At 40.9% G+C, this 16,585-nt stretch overlaps 1 protein-coding gene across 1 annotated transcript in view; it reads left to right on the top strand.

Annotated features, from left to right (window-relative positions):
- jarid2b (jumonji, AT rich interactive domain 2b) overlaps window positions 1–14,638 on the top strand; it is a 108,774-nt gene extending 94,136 nt beyond the window's left edge. The window contains exons 8-18 of the mRNA XM_022210147.2: window positions 705–1,249; window positions 4,093–4,185; window positions 4,425–4,543; window positions 5,777–5,847; window positions 6,054–6,168; window positions 6,321–6,426; window positions 6,551–6,733; window positions 7,556–7,686; window positions 8,687–8,873; window positions 9,247–9,354; window positions 12,129–14,638. Coding sequence (XP_022065839.1) covers window positions 705–1,249; window positions 4,093–4,185; window positions 4,425–4,543; window positions 5,777–5,847; window positions 6,054–6,168; window positions 6,321–6,426; window positions 6,551–6,733; window positions 7,556–7,686; window positions 8,687–8,873; window positions 9,247–9,354; window positions 12,129–12,362 — 1,892 coding nt within the window. The 3' untranslated portion in view covers window positions 12,363–14,638. The remainder of the gene's footprint in view (window positions 1–704; window positions 1,250–4,092; window positions 4,186–4,424; window positions 4,544–5,776; window positions 5,848–6,053; window positions 6,169–6,320; window positions 6,427–6,550; window positions 6,734–7,555; window positions 7,687–8,686; window positions 8,874–9,246; window positions 9,355–12,128) is intronic.
- Window positions 14,639–16,585: the final 1,947 nt, after the last annotated feature.

Genomic DNA, 16,585 nt, shown 5'->3' with positions numbered 1-16,585 from the left:
TTCTCCCAATGACATCACCGTTTTATGAGCATTTAAACAGCCCCAGTTCAGACAGAATCCGTATGTGAGTTTTCTGCATGCACAAATGCTCCTGTGCATGCAGATACACGGTTGTTGAAATTTGATAGTTTTACACCGCTTGGTTTTATGGATTTGTTGTGCTGTGTTTGTAGCTTTTATATACAGCTTCGTACACATTAGCCCAGTGTGAGTACTGTTGGTATGCGGCTGTTAGCCAGAGAGACCTGGCAGCCAGCGATCCACAGTGGAGCAGCTTCAGCCAGCCAGGACACCATGGTTCCAAACGACTTCCTTTACTGTCCCCAGCAGATCAGTTCTACATTAACAGTAATTTGTGCCTGTGTTTGGCACACTGTTGGTTCAGATCATTTTTAAAAGGTGAATTGGCCGTTTCAAATAAAATGAACTGGGCTGGAGAAAATGGCATGTTTTGCCAAAGGAGCAGATGGTCCAAGATGGCAGTCTTCTTGACTCGATTTTTTGTTATTATAAAAGTGAAAATAGACTATTTCTGTAGGCCCACATATCTTTGTTGAATGGGTTAAAATTTCTGTCATGTTGATTTTCAAGCTAATCTTTCAGACATGTTTCATTCTATTAAAACTGTTGGTATTTAACCACATGAAGCTCACTGCTGTTGTTCTTTTAAACTGACCTTCTCCCTGTCCTTCTGATCCATTCAGGTGGCTGTGAAGTGGACCTGTCACGTTTTTTCCAGCTCATCAATGACATGGGCGGCATGCAGCAGGTGATGGACCTGAAGAAGTGGACCAAGCTCGCCGACCTCCTGCGCATCCCTAAATCGGCACAGGACCGGCTGGCCAAGCTGCAGGAGGCCTACCTCCAGTACATCCTCTCCTATGACTCGCTCAGTGCTGAAGAGCGCCTCCGACTGCAGGCTGAGGTGCTGCAGGAGAAAAAGAACCTGGAGTCTCGCCGGGGCCCTCTGGAGGGTCTTTCGGATTCCTCAGCACCTAGCGCACTCTCGCTGCCACGCTACGAGCCCAAAAATGGGCTGGTGGGTGGATTAGTGGGAGCGACGACAGGGCACCACCGCACCAATGGAGTGTTTCACCGTCTGAAGGAGCTAGAGGCTCAGGTCAAAGCGGGCCGGCGCCGGCTCTTCGCTCAGGAAAAACAAGGCAAAGAGGAGAGGCAGCATGGGGAGGAGCAGCAGGAGGAGGAGGACAGGGGCGTTCTCAGTGACCAGCACAAATGTATTTACAAGGTGAGGATGGAGAAGACATTGGCTGTTTATGCCACACATTTGAAGCAAACAGACAAGAGGCATATAAGTGTCAATTCAATTCAGTTTTATTTATATAGCGTCAAATGCAGGTCAGATTGTCTCAAGACGCTTTACAGAACCCATATGGCTGAACCCCCAGAACAAGCCCTAAGGCGAAAGTGGCAAGAAAAACACCCTTTTAACAGGGAAAAAACCTTGAGCAGAACCCGACTCTTTATATGGGGGGACCCATCTGCCTGCTGGCCGGTGGGTTGAGAGACGGACAGAAGAGGTAGAGAGGTAGAGGTAGAAGGGGAGGGATGGGAGAAGAGGAGGGTGGGAAACAACGAACATTTAACACACAGTTGGATACATGCATGATAAGATAGATGATATGTACAAAGTAATAGCTAATATTGAAATTGATTCACAGTTTACTGTTATGGTGTGTCATTTCTTTTCAGTGATCTTTATTTGCTTTTCTTTCTTCTTAATAATATTAAGTCTGTAATTGTTCTTAAAGCTGTTATTGACTACTGTTTAAAGGTCAGCAGTTTAGTTTGCCATCTTTACATCTTTAGTAGCCCTGAGGTGTACAAGCATCTCTGAATGTTGCTTCATTATGGGTGTGACCGTCTCATATTTTGGCACCCGTTATCGGGTTTGTTTAGCCCTTGATTCAAACATTATTCATATTATCGTGTTTATACAGTTAATGCCCGTGTGATTATAGCTGTCGTCTGTTGTCGGTGCTTGAGTGCTCTTCAAAGGCATTATTACTGCTCAGTCAGGTCTCTGCCATCTCACTACTATCTGAATCAAGACTAACGTCGCACATGAGGTGCTAGGAGTCTGCACCTTTCATAGTGCAGACTCTTAATGTTTTCATATCTCTGTGTCAGCTCTTAAGTAAAATATGCACCTTATCTTCCTCTTCTGCTCTGAACTGCTACAACACACAGTGGCTGGTTTGCACTTAGGGAGAATGTTGGCGTGGTGCTAAAAGCAAAGATGTTAATGCCTATTGAAATTCTGTTCTTGGTAACATTATCATGCTGTTAACTCTCTAACAGTTTGTGGAGTATAAAAGCAAACTAAAGGAGTTTGCACACCTGTGTACATGTAGCAGCACTTGTGCAACTATGGGGGAAAAAAACAGTTCTTTGTGTGTGAGAGTGAAAGACAGCAGTTTTTGTACCTTAAACGTCTTGTGGTTTTGTTGAATATTTCTGTCCGGCCGTGTGTGTGGTGAGCTGGTCAGTAGTGTTGCTCATGTGTGTGTATATGCTCTCAGGATGTGTTCCCACCTCTGCGGCCTACTGGCAGCTTTGTTGATTTTGGCTGGCTGAAATGTAGGTCAGAGAAAAGGCAGCCCCCCCCCAAAAAAACAGCCCTTCCCCTAAACAACCCCTGCCCCGCCCCCTTCATAAAAGCCCCGCCTTCCAAAGCCCTCGCCGCCCCTCAGCTCCGTTTTAATCCAGCCCCCTCTCCCCATGGCTTCTCTCCTTCAGCCGATGTCCTTGCTCGTAGCCATTTCGCAAATCTCCAGGCCTCTCGTCGGCCCTCTCTTTCCTCTCCAAACCCGCTCCCCTCATGCACCGTCCTCCTGCCAAACACTCTGCCAAGCTATTGTACCCCCAGCTGCAAGGCTTAGTGCTTCATGCACATGTAAAAAAAAAAAAAAAAAAATGCAGTTCTGTCATGCACACTGTATGCATAAAAACCTACTTCATTCATGCTGCATTTTGCCGCAGCATCTTGAAGAGGTGAAACGATAACTGTTTTTGTAATTAAGATAACTTTGGTTCTGTTGGCTGTCTCTCACGCTATACCCCACCCATCTCAAATCTGGATCTCATTTGATTCCCCCCCTCCCAGTTCCTTTGGTAACAAAATCCCTGTATATGACCTCCCTCTGAAGAGCTGAGATATTGTCAACAGACATGACCCTGTACAGTCCATAGAGTTCTGAGTTATGGAGCGACTATTCAGCGTCCTGACATGTGAATGGCCGTCACCGTCCTGGCAGGGCAGGCCTGTCAAAATATGACTCATCACTTTTCTGCCCAGCTCAGATTTGTATGCATTTTTCATTACGAGTGGCCCCCAAGAGGAGGTTCAATTTCACTTTTTTTCTATCAAGAGAACAAAGTGCATGTCATGGGTGTAATTAACTCTAATTACAGCAGGAAAAGCTCAGAAAAGTGCTGCTACTAAGTGGAATAAAGAAAGTCCTGTCAGCGCTTACAAGGTTGCCGTTTTGCTTTATCATTTAGCTGCATTATTTTACAACCTTGCAGCTCATGCAATCATAAAAAAAAAAAATCAAGATTGGTCCCTGTTTGAGAACATCTGGACACCTAAGGAGGAAAAAAGAAAAGAAAGACAAACTGTCACTTTGAGCATTAAGGTATCCACAAGGTCATTTTTCAGCAGGGCCTGTATATCTCCAGGCCTGGAACTGGCAGATTTATGGTCACTTTCAAAGATTCTCTGCAGGAGGAGTGTCCATGGGAGAGAGGGTCAAATCCAGGGGAAATGTGTCTGAGACTAATAGAAGGAGGCACAGAGGTGGAACCTTGTAAAGAAGCATTCAAACACATGTGCAGCTCATACGTTTGACTGTGAACATGCATGCAGTCTTTTTCCCAGAATGTATTCATTCAACTCATGAAAACACAAAGTGGGAAAGAGGAGAAGTTACTGATGTCCAAGCAGTGTTTTCTTTGCTCATTTTTTATTCACATTCCACTCTTGGTTCCCTGTAGTTGCTTTTCCATGACCAAATACTATAAATATTTAGAGTGCTGTGACTCATGATGTTTCATGTCTCCTTGTTGCAGGGGAAATCGGTGTCTTTGACCAACTTCTTCAGGATAGCCCGGAACACCATGACAATGTGCTTTAACAAGGAGCCAGGAGCTGCTGAGGTTGAGGTCAGAATGTGAATGCCTTAATCACACACTTGTACTGAGAGTTAAACTGCTTTCTCTGCAACAGCTTTTAGTGGTTTGACCTAAAAGGATGTACTTTAGTTTTTTAAGCAAAGCATTTAATTATTGCTATATAATAAAGAACAATTCAAAACTTCTTACAGACATCAGCTAGAAGCATTTTTGCAATTATCAACAAATGTGTGTGCCATACCTGAAACTTTCCCTTTTTCCTCTTGCAGCAAGAATACTGGAGGATCGTGGAGCATAGGGACAGCCACGTGGCAGTGCATTGTGGGAAGGTGGACACCAGTACACATGGCAGTGGTTTCCCCACAGGAAAGTCAGAGCCATTTTCAAAGTAAGTATCTCCTGTCTACCTAATAACTTTGGACAAAATATTCTGCCATTACAGGGGGTCCTCGACTTAAGTCAGAGTTCCGTTCCAACAGTCTGATGTAAGTCGATTTTCACCGTAAGTCGGAACTCTGGCAAAAATGTTAACAAAGTCATTACGTGCATCACGTTATGATCAGTTCTTTGGAAAAGTCATGAATACCAACGACTTTCATGCATGTATGACTCATTTTTCAAGAAGAAAACAGAATATTGTAATGGACTCATATTGTTGTTGATGTTGAGGTTTTAGTGTTTATTGTTCAGTTTGAGATTTACTTAATGTCAGTGAATGTGCCATGTTTAGTTAGCTCACCTCTGATTGGCTGAGAGTCAGCAGTAGTGTGTGTGTTGCTCCGTGCCGAGCGTGTGTGTGTGTGTGTGTGTGTGTGTGTGTGTGTGTGTGTGTGTGTGTGTGTGTGTGTGTGTGTGTGTGTGTGTGTGTGTGTGTGTGTGTGTGTGTGTGTGTGTGTGTGTGTGTGTGTGTGTGTGTGTGTGTGTGTGTGTTTTTGTGTCGAGTGAGAGAGCTGGGAACTGCGGCTAATTCTGGAGCTAAGTTCTCAGGTTTTTGTAGTTATTTTGGCGTTGACTACAGCCCAGAGTATCCTGTGTGAAGGTTCAATAAGCGACCAGAGAACCAGATAAAGTCTCACTCATTCATCACGGAGGGTCGCTACAATACGTTCCACTGTTTTTATAACTTGACTGATGCTCATCAGTGTTTCACCCTATTCCGAGCATTTTGTTCCATATAATTTCACTTCCATTGAGATGGCTTTCCTTTTGTTCGACGCATCAGAAGAGTCTGACTTACACTTATGATCCATAATGAAAGGCAAAAAGTTAGTGAGTGTAGCACAATCCAAGGTCACGTACAATTGGAGAATGTAAACAAAGTTGTCTTACAGCGCCGTGTGACAATGTATTCATCCGCTCCACGCATCAACTAGTTCCACATATCCAGCTCCGACGTAATGATAAAAGCCATAGACCGATGATGTCGTAAACCGAGGACCTCCTGTATTGTGCGACTGTAGCTTTGACCAGTTATCATGAAGATCTCTGTCATGAATCTATGAGAGTAACTCTGCTTCCTGAAGAGGAACCACAGAGGTGCTGTTTAGCTGTTGGTATTTAGTATGCGTGACTCAGAAATTCTTTGAAATCAAGAAATGACTCCTTTTGCTCCTCTCCTCAGACATGGATGGAACCTCACTGTCCTCCCCAATAACTCTGGATCCATACTGAGGCATCTGGGTGCTGTGCCTGGTGAGGATGTACACTTAGAAAGGCTGTTTCATGCAGTGTAGTGGTCGCAGCAGCCTGATAGCAGACTAAAGCTAAGAAGAGCTGCAGATTTCTCTCCAGAAGTGAAACCACTTAGTAATTTGTAACATAGTTTGAAGTGTGTGGTCCAGAAATCTGTTGCTATTAATCTTCTTGCTTCTCTTTCTCAATCCATCTCTTCTCTGCAGGGGTGACCATTCCCTGGCTAAACATTGGCATGGTCTTTTCTACCTCATGCTGGTCTCGAGACCAAAATCGCCTTCCATATATTGATTACTTACACACTGGTGCTGATTGCATTTGGTGAGTATGGACACAGCTGTGACCTCACTACACTCTGTCCGTTTCATGTAAATTTAGAAAAATATGTCAAATTAAAGAGACTCTAAAGAAATCAAACATAAAACAAGAGAAATGCATTTTGAATGTGTGCTGGTGCCTCTGTGTGTCTTCAGGTATTCTGTCCCTGCTGAGGAGAAGGCTAAGCTGGACAAGGTGGTCCATACACTGCTTCAGGCCAATGGCACCCCAGGACTAGAAATGCTGGAGAAGAATATCATGGTTAGTTTCTGCAGTCTGCCCTTCATTTATTCAGTCTGACTCTGTGGATCTGCTGCATTACCAGAAGTACACGGCTACAGAAACATGACACCGTTTCTTTCTCTCCCTCTCTTTAATCCTCCAGATCTCTCCAGAGGTGCTCTGCCGTGAAGGCATCAAGGTTTACCGTACGGTCCAGCGGAGTGGCCAGTTTGTGGTCTGCTTCCCCGGTGCCTTTGTCTCTAAAGTGTGCTGTGGCTACAGCGTGTCTGAGACGGTGCACTTTGCCACACCACACTGGATGAACTTGGGTTACCAAGCCGCAAAGGTCAGCATATAAATCAGTAATGGGCCGAGCAGCGCCAAGGCCCGTCCACGCTGAATTAATAATGACAGATTTTGCATGATAGTTGTTTGTTTTGTTTCGCTGCAGCTTTTTAATTCCTTTCAGCTCCGGCCTCGGTGGACTGCAGCGGATAAAGCTCTGATTTATGCTGAAACTGAAATGAACTTAGAACCTAGAGCTTGATTCTCTAATCAGTCGGCATGCTGAACTTTAAGGAGTAATTGCAGGCGTGCGTCTCCTTGGGGGGTGTATTTAGATTTTTTTTTTTTTTTTTTGTGATCATGAGCAACCGTTTGGACCATTAGACCTCATTATAGCTGTAATAGAAGAGAAGAAAATGTTCCTTACTGTCATTATGGGCATTATGGTGATGGAAGTTCATATACCTTCAGCATTACCATCATATCCATAACCACACCAAGATTGTCCTCAAGGGTAATATGACATTCATACAATGTACTGCATTGTGGTGCACTGCCTGAAATACTTTCTTCCAAATAACATTTTTACAGGAAATATAGATCTGAGCCTACATAGTCCTTGGTTTTATGCAAACTATTGGATTCTGCAGGACATTGTCTGCATTGTTGGAGCTCATTAGTCCACACCTTGTATAAACAGACTAATACTGTATATGTGTAAAGCATTGAAAAATGGACAAAAATGGTTCAATAAATGAGTGATGTTTTGGTGAAAAAGTGTTGTGTTTTTGATTTCCATCTGAACAGAAATTCAAAAAATAAACTTGTTAATGATTTCATGATAATTAAATAATTTGTAATCTGTTGTGATTTTTTTGCTCAGGACCTGAAATGTCGTTGTATAGCCAAACCCTTCTCCATGGAGAAGCTACTGTATCAGATCGCCACAGCTGAGTCCAAGAGGGACAACGGCCTTCTCCTCACCACCATCTCCGCCCTACTCAAAGACCTCAGGCACGTAAAGCACCGCACACACACATATAAAAGCACAACAAAGCTACAAATCCAATTTTATTTGCAGTTAGAGACAGAAGTCTAAAGTGATGTCAAAGTAAAGATCAGTTTGGTCATCGGAGACCCTTTATAAGGAGTGTGTGTAAAGAACCTATATTATGCTTTGAGGGAGTTTCCCTTTCTGTGAGTGTGTTCTAGCATTTCTGTGAAAGTAAAGGGTCCCAAAGTCCGCATGAAGGGAGTGATTTCCTCCCTCAGAAAACACTGCTCCTTAGCTGCCTAAAAGCTGTTTGAGGTCAAGGCTTTTCTTCTGTTACCTACTTATGTCACCGTGTAACACATCTGCATAATACCTGCCTAGCAGCTAGTTTTTCTTCCAAACAGAATTAGCAGTTTCCTTGCAGAGCACCGTGATTACCTCACTAGAGCTACATCTCTGTGTCTGCACTTCCTTTTGACTCGCTTTTGTTGGGGTCAGTTGGCCAGAGTAGACAAAGCTTTTTGGGAGAGTGGCCTTAAAGAGACATGCTACAGCTAAATGCTACAAAAATAACGTTTTTTTTTTAGTATTAAAGCATGTTAGTGCATTCTGTTTGACCGCTAAAATAATATTCTAATCCTGTAAATGAGCATAAAATGGGCTCTTTAGTATTTTTTAAAATCAGTTCAACAACTGGACTTGATTGCTGGGATGTTTTGGTTGATTTATAGAGCTAATCAAGTCACCTTCTACTGGCCAAATGTGCTGTTCTGTGAATGCACAATAATACTTTCTTTAAAATGTGGAATTCAGTCTGTGAATAGTGAATAGTAAAATGTAGCACGGCCATCCAAGTTATGATCGTAATGAATGTTTTTAATAGAGGAGGCCGACTCTTCCTGTTTTCCCAGAGTAGCAACAATCAGCTAGTTTACTGCACCGCGGTAGTTTCTGCTTCACTCAGTAGCAACAGAGGCTTCCTGGCTCTTATTTAATTAGCATCTCTTGATGTTCCAACAGGAACATTGAGATGCGACAACGTCAGGAACTTTACCAGGCAGGTTTGCTCTCCTCCGCCCGCTACGGCACACACGACGGCAGCCTGGCGCCCGGCGAAGGACGCAAGAAGCCCCGTGGCAAATGGCTGGCACTGGAGTCCTCAGAGAGACGCTGCCAAATCTGTCAGCATCTTTGCTACTTGTCCATGGTGAGAGCTTAACACACGAATGGTTTGAGGAAGTCATGATTAGTGACCTTATATCTATATGAATGATGTCGTAACTCCACCTGTTATACATAATCAGATTTAGCAGGTGAGACTCCTCTAGTGCATTTTCTGTTTCAATATTTTAAAAGCATCTAAACCAAACTGTAACAACCAAGTGATGAAAGTTGATGAAATTTTCCAGCAACGTAGCTGAAATGAATGCAGACACACTTTCTACTTGCCAGTGTCATAAAGGAGTAGGAGTAGAAGACATTTAAATGATTTATCAGGGTTCCCACTTTCTAGGTAATAAGCCGAGCCGAGGCCCTGGTTTCTATGGTAATGTCTTTTTCCCGGTGCCTCGTCTGTGCAGGTGGTTCAGGAGACTGACAACGTGGTCTTCTGTCTGGAGTGTGCCCTGCGCTACGTGGAGAAGCACAAGTCCTGCAGAGGCCTTAAGATGATGTATCGATACGACGAGGTGAGCTGCCACCGTTTGCTTCAGTTCCCTCTCTGTCCAGACGGGGGAGACATCAGCCAGGGTTACAAAGTAGATTATTCACCATAACCGGGCTTATATATGGACGCTTCTTCTGCCAGTGGTGTCAGTCCTAGTGTGTGTATTTACGGTGGATTAACAAAAACGTTATTGAAACTCATCAAAAGTAACACTTTAGTGTAAGGGTATGCTTAAAGTGTCCAAAAATAATTTCCTCAGAGCACCACTGATGAGAACATTTCCAGAGGAGGTCACGTTTATTATGTCAGCTGAGAAGTAAGTTAGTTTTTTAGTACAATTAGTATATTAAGCTGTTAACTTGAAAACATGTCTTTATAGTAGGGCTTGAAAGAATTCACAATAATTGTATCACAATATATTTTTTAAAAACTAAAAAAAAAAAATGCTATCAGTCAAATTTATGTTAATCTTCCTTATTTTGGTACAACTGTAAGCATAGGAGGTGGAGAGACTCTGTAAACAAATCAGTCCTTAATTCTGTGATCTGTGTTCACTTTTCATTTTGCAAAATAATTTAGGGAGCTGTATTTCTCACAACTAACAAACTAACCAAAATTCACATTTACTCCACCACACACACAGTTAGTCTTCATCCTCCAAATACAGTATATAATTGCGGGACTTTTTGTATCATAGTTGACATTTTTGCTGTTTTCAGGACTAAAATCAACATGGCCGCCTATAACCAAACACCACATGGCATTTTTGCAGGAAGATTCTTCTAGATATTATGTGTACAATTGAGTAAAATTGAAATTAAAAATTATTTCTAAAGATATTGTACTAAACCTGTTGACATGCCATAAATCCACGCTTGACTCACACATTACTTTCTATTAAATAACTCAGAAAGCCTTGGAGTCTTGTCAGTCTTTTCTTCTGGAGGAAATGACATCATGTGGAGCAGGTCATATGATCTGGTATTAACTCGCTTCCTTGACAGATATTTTTGTAATGGATAACTTAGTTTAAAGTGATTTCTTAGACACAGATACAAGTTGTTATTTTCCATATAAAAATTGATGTATTGCCAAAAAATAAATATCTGTCATGATTATCTCAACTTAATAAAAAGAACACAACCAAAACTGTTTTTGAATAAACTCATTTTATTATTGTTTAGCTAATTAGAAGGTGGTTGTTATTAAATTCAGATGGTCATTTAGTTGACATTTCAGTGATATCCAGTCATTTTTTATTAATAAGTGGTTGTATCCATAATAAATAATTATGGAATTTGTAAAGACATGATCATAATGAACTTAAAAAACATTCGTTTTATGCTATTAATAAAAAATATATGCAAGATGTATCCCATGGACTTCAAAAGTCCCTCAATTATATATTGACCCTCCAAACAGATTGAACCACTATTCCCATTGGGTTCAAGTTTTTAAATCTTTTTTTTATACTTTATTTTTATAGAATCAGTTATTTTACAATATATATAAAAAACACAAAAAACCACAAAAGGCACAGATGGGAAGAAGAAGGAGGGGGGTGAGGCAAATCACAATGTACATGTGTACACATTAAGAGGCAGGGCCAAGTCCAGAGCCAGGTGAATATAGATAGATAAGTATATCAGCTCTTGCAGCTCCCTCCGATCACAATCTCTTCACTACCTTGAGGTGAGGCAAAAGTCTCCCTACTTAGGCACTTCATCAATACCTAAAGAGTATATCCAGCAGTACGTGAGGTTAGTCCTGTCCAGCAACTGTTACCGGATCTTGTTGTGATGAAGGCGCAGTCACTCGATATTAGCTGTCCATTTCCTCCAATACGAATTAAATTTGTCCATGCACAGGTTCAAGGAGAAAGTCAGTCTTTCCATGTCATATATTTCTTTGACAATTCCAATCCACTCCTCTTTTGACGGAGGGTCCTTTAATAGCCATCTTCGTGTGATAGCTTTTTTACTGGCTTCTAACATTATTTTAACCAGATATTTATCAGGAACGCTGATTGTAGGAGAGATATTACCGAGGTAGACTGTACAGAAATCAAGTTTTATCTCAAAGCCTATAATCAATTTAATTTCTTCTACTACATCCTTCCAATAAGATCGTATAATCGGACAATCCCAAAAAACATGGCAGTGATCCGCTTGAACGTTTCCACATTCTCTCCAGCATCTACCATAATTTGGCTGACCTTTCTGAAGCTGTTTAATTTTTGGAGTGATAAATAATCGAATTATATTCTTCCACGAAAATTCCCTCCAGTGACCTGAACTGGAAGTGCTCATTTGAACTTTACAAATGTTTAGCCATTCCTCTTCTGAAATTGTTGTTTGTGCTTCTCTTTCCCATTTGGATTTAATGTAAAGAGTGGAGGAGTCATTAAGTGATTGTAAACAGGAGTAGATTCGAGTAGTCAGTTTCCGGTTGAATTTAGATTTGTATGCGTCGATCAAAATATTCACTAAATCAAAATTTCCTTCCTCTGTTGTCTTTATATCACAGTTAAAATGGGTTCTAACTTGAAGGTATCTGAAGAAGTCTTGGTTTTCTAAGTTGTAAAGTTTTTAAATCTTTAAAAGCAGTGACTTTAATAAATTAAATATTCTAAGCATGCATGATTTAGACTTTCTCTGACATATACATAATCAGTAGCCAGGTGTTTTTTCCCTCTCCACTCATATAAATATTTACCTTGTTGTTGTTTGTATGTATTCGTCTCATTCACAACTGAATAAATTCAAATCTTACTTTTTCTGTGTCTTTCCCAAACAGGAGCAAATCAACAGTTTGGTGAACCAGGTGTGTGGTCGGGCCATGTTGAAGAACGGAGGTGGAGGCAGCGGTGGAGGAGTCATCGTCAGTGGAGGAGAGGGGGACCCCTGCCTCGGCTTAAGCCCTGCCAAAGCATCGCCGGCCAAGCGAGGGCCTCGAAAACGCGCCACTGTAGAGGTGTCCTTGGCTCGCCTGTCCTCCAGCCACATACCTAAGGCAGCGGCTGTATCGTGAGGGCGACGCCTCGACATCACCCCTCTGTGTGCTGTGCCCACATCCCTCCATCTCTCCCAACCCTCAGTTTTTTTGTTTTTTTTTTAACATTAAGCAGGATCACTATCAACAATCCCTCCTCCTCCACCCCCCTAATATTCCAGGTTGTTTTTGAGCTTTGAAAGTCCCCATCTCCAAAAATACTCACTTCTCCTTTAGTAATGACAGGCTTGTTTATAAAAAGAAAAAATGGAAAAAAGAAAAGCAAGATGTCTTTTTTGCACTAGTGTGAAAGAAGAATTTGTTTTTATTCTGGATGATTTTAGATCCTCCCACTCCCCACCGCTCCTCTCCTCTCCTGCCCCTCCTCCAATCAACATTACAAGCATTAAGTGTGACGTTCACAGGAAGACTTGACGGGTCCTGTTTTACCCTTTACCTCCACCCTCCTTAACTGAAATGGGTTACATTTGTTACCTTTTTCTTGCATCACTCGTTCCTGCCCTCCTCTCGCCCCTGAGACTGAACCCCGATTCCTTCTCATCACGCGTCACTCAACTGTGAACATGGGACGAATGAAAAGGCTGCCTCTTTTCCCCTCCTCCCCTGTTTTGTGAAATGAAAATGACATCAAGTAGTTACCCAAAGCTTCTCTGTCCTTGGTTGGAGGAAGAAGAGTCCTTTTTTTATGATTTTATGTGCTTTTGATGCAGTTCCTGCATTGTTTGTTTTATTTTTTTAAGGAGGGTGGGTGATGCAAGGTAAAAACTTGAAAGACGATGTTGGTTTACTGTTGGTTGGCTATGTTTTTTTCCCCCAAGTTCTATTTTAAATTTTAGCTTTGTTTTTGGTAGTTTTTATTTTTTCATCATTGTGGATGTTTCTGTTCATTGGTGGATGTGAGAGGGGCAGAGCTACAGCTGCTTGACCTGTGAAAGGTCACCGCTCACCTCACTTCCTGGTTGTGTGGAGGGATCCCCTCTTCGCTAGCAAGTGAAAACGGTGCCTGATACTTAGCGAGGAGATCCTTTCTATTGGTGCTGTTGGTTATAATTACTGTATAACAACACAAAAAGTAAAAAATCTGGGGGTTAGCGCCTGCTGTCGGCTAACTTCTAGCTCACGCGCCCCCCACCCCACAGGGCAGAAAGGCTTCCAGGCTTTTCTGGTTCTAGATGTGCAATCGTGTTAACATTCCATTCTTCCAGTCCTCTTGTTTCATCTGTACCAGTAAACATTAATTATTATATTATATTATTATTATTATTTTGTGTTTGTTTTTTTTTTTACTTTTGTTGATCTGATGTGTTATCTCAAGTAGAGCCACTAGTCAAAGAGTGTAAAATGTGAAATATCAAATCCAAGGTTTTTTGTTTTCTTTCATCGTCCTTTTTTTTTTTTGGCTTTTGCATATTTTCCCTTTTCCAGATATATTATGAGTGATTTTTAGAGAGAGGAAAAAAAAAAGTCCAACACAAACAAACATCAACTTTTTTGTACATAATCCTGTAAATTTCTTTAAATACTTGAGCCTTTTTCTGGGGTTAAGTAAGAAAGAAAGGAAGGAAGAAATAGAGAAAATGTTCAGAGGAGAGTGCTTGATGAAGAAAAAGCCTTACATTTCCCTTTCTTCATCCATGTGAGTTTGACGCTTACAGGGTTGCTCTGGTAAATGTGTATAAAAATTTTAAGTGCTGCTTATATCACTAAGAAAGAAGATATTGAGTAGCCGACAACTGCCCCCAACCTAGTTTTGTTTGTTTAGCTTTACTTTTTTAAAGAAAAGGGAAAAAAGATATCTTCACAAAAAAAAAAATGGGTTTTTACATTTTCATTACTGAAAATTCAACAAAAATGTAGTAGCTACTCATGTTGCACTGAGCTTGCCAGTGGTGACTGTCAAGGAAAAATCCTATAATCCAGTTTGTTGGTTGTTGTCCCTTGCAGAAGACTGAACTGTTTTAGGACTATTTAATGAAATACCAAGTCGGGTGTTTTCAACATAAATAAAGTGGTTGTCAAGTTTTTATGGCCTTACAATATATTTTATTCTGATGGGATTTTTTTGTTTGTTCTTCAGTTCTCTTTTTTTGTTTGTTTCTTCCATTTTCTACAATATAAACTACTTGTTCACAGTGGGGTCTCTGGTGACTTAATTTATTAGTGCCGTATCTCGGCCTTTCCCTCCATTCGGAAAGAGAGTCTCATGTTGGTTATATTGACAGTTTTTTACTTTTGCAGTTTGTACTTAAGGTTTAATAAAAACTTACCGACAATTCACTGTCATTTCTTTCCAACCTGCTTGTGTGTCTCTTTGTGTGCAGATGTCTGACATCACTGCAAGAACAAATGGTTTTATGAGGTTCAACATTTAGATTTTCACTGAAATTACAAAAATCTTTTGTCACTTACCTCTGGCCATATCTTCTCTAGACCTAATACAGCTACCTAAATGACTGATTGACCGAAAATTAATTAGAAGCTCTTTGATAAGAGTTCAGAGGTGCTGTATGTGACATTAAGAAGCACTGGATGTCGTCAGAGCACCAGCCACAACTTCCCTTTCTTTTTGCAGTTCATTTACAAGCCTATACAAGTTAGCATACACAAGAACCAAGACTAACCCATCCACAACTGTTAGTCCATGGAAGCATCATAAAATACACTAAAATGCCACGCCAGCTCCAGTAATGTTGCCTTCACTTCACTGGACTTGCCTACATTCCAGTCTATGTGTGTGGGTTTCATCATTGGTTGTAACACAGTAAAGGAGACATTGCAGGTAAAACAATGCTACTGTGGGCTAATAATTGTTGCTGGATCATTTGTTGTTGGCTCTCATGGTTGTAAATAACACTGAAAAATATGGCCGAAGTGTAGCTGGTGTACCCATTTGTTTTAGTCTGAGATGCTGGTGATTCTGAATATCACCATAAAGACAGCAGAGTGAAGGAGAAGTAGAAAAGGGCAGCAAACTGGCAACAAAAACTCTCACATTCAGCTGAACTGAAACAAGTGCACATAAATTCCGTTAACAAAAACTAGAAAAGCTTTCACAGAGCACAGTACTCCGCCAAGGCTGCTCAGTTGACATGTAATTTCTGATGGATGAAATATTTAATAAAAAATGACCTTGTGCTGAGCACAGACGTGTTCTGCATGTGCATGTTATATATTTATACCAAACTGCATGTAGTCTTGTAAAGTATGTCTTTAGTCTTATAAAGGTCCGTTGATTAGTTCATCACTTTTGACAAGCCTTTGTTTTGCTGGTGTTAAAATAATCGTTCTCTCCATGTTTTTATTTTGAAGGCGTATTTAGTATTCCAGCGGCACAGGAAGTCTTTATCTAAGGAGAGGTTTCTTGACATGACGAAGACGCTGTCAAAGTCCGATAATTCACGTGAAGATGAAAGAAAACGATTCCATCTGTTGCTGGGTCTGTGTATACTTTATAGTTTAGCATGTCGTCCAAAAATGGACAAAAATGTTATAGTTTAGTATGTCGTCCAACAAAACACAGGCAAGTCACCCAGGTAGCGTAACTGGTGGAGAAGGTGGTTCATGAACCGCATCAGGGGTCAGAGATCCTGGTTTGAATCCTGTTCATGGCCTTCTATTAAGCAGTCAGAATTAAGTGTGGGAAAGATGTTGTTCAAAATGTGGGGAAAAAAATGTTGTAGTTTAGTATGTCATCCCAAAATTAACAAAAAATATTTTTTTGTCCGAAAATGAACAAAATTGCAATAGTTTAGTATGTTGTCCGAAAATGGAAAAATACATCATGGTTTAGTATGTCGTTCAACAGAGTAAGGGCAAGTTGCACCAGTAGCGTAACTCTTTGAGAAAATTGTTTGTAAACTGAATTGGGTCAGAGACCCTGGTTTGAATCCTGCTCATGGCCTTCTATAAAACAGTCAGATTCTAGTGTGGGAAAGAAATTGTAGTTTACTACGTTGTTCAAAATGTAGGAAAAAAATCGTAGTTAAGTATATCACCCGAAAATGAGCAAAAGTAACGTCATTTTTTGTCCGAAAATGGACAAAATTGCCATAGTTTAGTGTGTCGTCCGAAAATGGACAAAAACGTCATAGTATAGTATGTCGTAAGAAAATGGACAAAAAAACGTCATAGTTTAGTATGTCGTCCAAAAATGGACAAAAAACGTCATAGTTTAGTGTGTCATCCGAAAATGGAAAAAAACATCATAGTTTAGTATGTCGTCCGAAATGGACAAAAAATGT

This window comes from Acanthochromis polyacanthus, chromosome 11, assembly GCF_021347895.1.
Source record: "Acanthochromis polyacanthus isolate Apoly-LR-REF ecotype Palm Island chromosome 11, KAUST_Apoly_ChrSc, whole genome shotgun sequence".
Classification (NCBI taxonomy): domain Eukaryota; kingdom Metazoa; phylum Chordata; class Actinopteri; family Pomacentridae; genus Acanthochromis; species Acanthochromis polyacanthus.
The sequence above is the reverse complement of the archived record's forward strand: the minus strand, read 5'-3'. Positions and strand labels throughout refer to the sequence as shown.